At 39.7% G+C, this 3,210-nt stretch overlaps 1 protein-coding gene across 1 annotated transcript; it reads left to right on the plus strand.

Annotated features, from left to right (window-relative positions):
• The first annotated feature begins 231 nt into the window (after positions 1-231).
• On the plus strand, positions 232-2,658 carry LOC133699087 (protein DJ-1 homolog D-like). Its single transcript, XM_062122225.1, has 5 exons — positions 232-470; positions 558-683; positions 1,301-1,741; positions 1,883-2,245; positions 2,349-2,658. Exons 1-5 carry the CDS (start codon positions 405-407, stop codon positions 2,535-2,537), a joined length of 1,185 nt encoding a protein of 394 aa, XP_061978209.1. The 5' UTR covers positions 232-404; the 3' UTR covers positions 2,538-2,658.
• Positions 2,659-3,210: the final 552 nt, after the last annotated feature.

Consider the following 3,210-nt stretch of genomic DNA (forward strand, 5'->3'; position numbering starts at 1 on the left):
TTGAACAAACATTTTCAAAACTCCGCGTCTGAAGTTAAGACAAGATAGGTGAGGAGAGGCGGCTAGCATAATCGGTGGTCAAATCTCCAGGTAACAGGAACTTCGACTAAGACACGTCCACAAACCAATTGAGCTAAGCACAACAATTAAAAAATATATATTTATTAACTCTTTTTTTCTCGATGTTTTTATATGAATAGTGTGAAACCGAACTTAAATCGTTTACGTTAATAACAAACCTCCCATTTTCTTTATTTTATTCGTCAGAATGTGCATCGAGATCGAGTCAACATTAACAAAGAGAGTAAAAGAACAAAGCGTTTCTCCTGCACTTATAAATTTATAATCACTCCAATAGCAATACACACAGAGCTAAATCTCAAGCGTCATTGTTAGCATCAGCAATGGCTAATTGCAAGCCACAGAAGAAAGTTCTATTGTTATGTGGGGATTACATGGAAGATTATGAGGTGGGGTACTATCGTTTTTATCTGTCTTTCTCATTTTGAAGTTGTTTTTCTTCTTTAAGTGATGGGGTTTTGTTATTGTTTTTGCAGGCTATGGTTCCATTTCAAGCCTTGCAGGCTTATGGAATAGCAGTTGATGCTGTTTGTCCTGGAAAGAAAGCTGGTGATTATTGCCGCACTACAGTTGGGGACTCTGGTGCCTATCATGGATATCAGGTCCCCCCCTTCCTTGTATTTATTAATTTGCTATTTTATAAATATCCATTTCATGATTGTTAACGAAAACATTGTTTGCTTGGCAATACATATTTCTTTGTAACACCCCCATCTATGTCTTGTATGGATGTGCAAATTATTGTACAGGGCATGTGAGTATGTCAGTCTCTAGATATTAGTGGACAAAACCCATGGTGTTAGACAAATCTTCTTGGATTAAAGAAGATTTCAAATCTAAGATTTTGATTTTTCTGAAACTAATTAGAGTGTTTTTCTGATTAATTGCTTGTCATGTGATATGGATGCTGGAGGTGGAGGTGGAGGTGGAGGTGGTAATATTGGTGTTAATGCTGGCTCCGATGGTAGTAGAGGATGTAATAGTGATGATCTTGGTGATGATAGTGGTTGTGGTTGTGGTGAGACTGATAGTGATAATGATTCCATGATCGTTTTACATTCATAATGTGTCTAGCGAGCTCCCTTTTTGATAAGAACCGTGTTTTGAACTTCTGATAAACTTGGTGGGTGTAGCCCAACTGATCAAATAAAGTACATCCATAATTTGGCCATTCATTTCCTTAGTTCTGATGTGTTTGTTGGAACTTTACTTGCTGTAGACTTATACTGAGAAGCCTGGGCACAACTTTAGTCTCAATGCAACTTTCGATGAAGTTGATTTCAGCAAATATGATGCGCTTGTTATACCAGGAGGAAGGGCTCCAGAATATCTTGCCATCAATGAATCTGTGTTAAATTGTGCGAGGCAATTTTCCGATTCAGGAAAGCTGATTGCTGCTATTTGCCATGGGCAATTGATCTTGGCAGCTGCAGGCTTATTAAAAGGTCGGAAGTGCACTGCATACCATGCTCTGAGACCTGTTCTCATCGATGCCGGTGCTCATTGGATTGAACCCAAAACCATGATGGATTGTGTTTCTGATGGCAATCTCATTACTGGAGTTATATATAAGGCGCATCCTGAGTACATCCAACTTGTTGTGAAGGCACTGGGAGGCAAGATAGCTGGTTCAGATAAAAGGATTCTGTTTCTCTGTGGGGTAAGTTCTAATGCAAAAATTATTTGAGGATTATGTTTCTCTGTGGGGTAATTTGACTCTGGTTACTATCATCAAGCTCGAAGAAACAAGTGTTTTTTCTTGTTTACTAAGAAGTATTTATTCTCTTATTCTTGCGTTCAGGATTTCATGGAAGATTATGAGGTTACTGTTCCTCTTCAATCCCTTCAAGCTCTTGGGTGCCACGTTGATGCAGTTTGCCCCAAGAAGAAGGCTGGGGATTTCTGCCCGACTGCAGTCCATGACTTTGAAGGTGACCAAACATACACTGAGAAGCCAGGCCATAATTTCATTCTAACAGCTTCCTATGAAGGCTTGGATGCCTCGAGTTACGACGCTCTCGTCATCCCTGGAGGCCGGTCTCCAGAATATTTGGCACTGGATGAGACAGTGATTGCCTTGGTGAAGAAATTCATGCAATCAAAGAAGCCAGTTGCCTCTATTTGTCACGGGCAGCAGATCCTAGCTGCTGCGGGAGTTCTCAAGGTAGTATCCAATGTTTTCTTTCACCTTCATAGAATCACACAAGTAATCATTTTCTTCACACCTGCCATCCTTATTCTTGTATACGTGAATCATGTTGCTGCAGGGAAGAAAGTGCACCGCATACCCTGCCGTGAAGCTGAACGTCGTCTTGGGAGGGGCAACATGGCTAGAACCGGATCCAATCGATCGTTGCTACACCGACGAAAACCTGGTCACCGGAGCTGCATGGCCAGGGCACCCTCAGTTTGTGTCTCAGCTGATGGCCTTACTTGGTATCCGAGTGTCATTCTAGCTGTGCTGTTGCAATAATACTACCTGTTCATGTATGTCTATCAAATAACATCCGGATTCAAAGCCCTTGATGACCCTGCTTTAATGTTTAAGTGGATGGCCTCATTTGGCATTGTATTTTATTTTTTATTGAGTATAAACTATTAAATACTATATTCTAATTATAAAAAAAAATATATGAAAATACGTGAACCCATACCAAATCCGATGGCAGGGACAAGGGAGGAACAACTCCCCTCCATTCACAGACAACAGCCGGCGTCTCTGAAAGATTTTCAAGTCAATTGGAAATAAAATGGAATATTTCTGCATCTACAAGTGCTACTATTTTTTAAATATTACAAAACACCCTCAAAGATTTGGCAATTGTAGCTATACTCACATGTCACTAGAACAGTGTTTTTTTCCTTTTATGTTCCCGGCCCCTCTAATTTTTATTTTTTTTGAGGTTTTTTTTTTCGATTGAATCCTTTGATATTAAGTGAATTTAGGTATTTGTGTTCTAAGTTGATCCTGCTTGCCTTCTGTTAGGCTAGCGTAGTCTTGACAAGGCATTTCGATTTTAGGTTGCGACTTGAAATTGCGGAGATCAAATTAATTTTATGGTTCTAAATGGATTAGAAGCTAGGGTACCAATATTGAATAACAATCAAAATGGCAGCTCTGATATAGGG

This window comes from Populus nigra, chromosome 7, assembly GCF_951802175.1.
Source record: "Populus nigra chromosome 7, ddPopNigr1.1, whole genome shotgun sequence".
Classification (NCBI taxonomy): domain Eukaryota; kingdom Viridiplantae; phylum Streptophyta; class Magnoliopsida; order Malpighiales; family Salicaceae; genus Populus; species Populus nigra.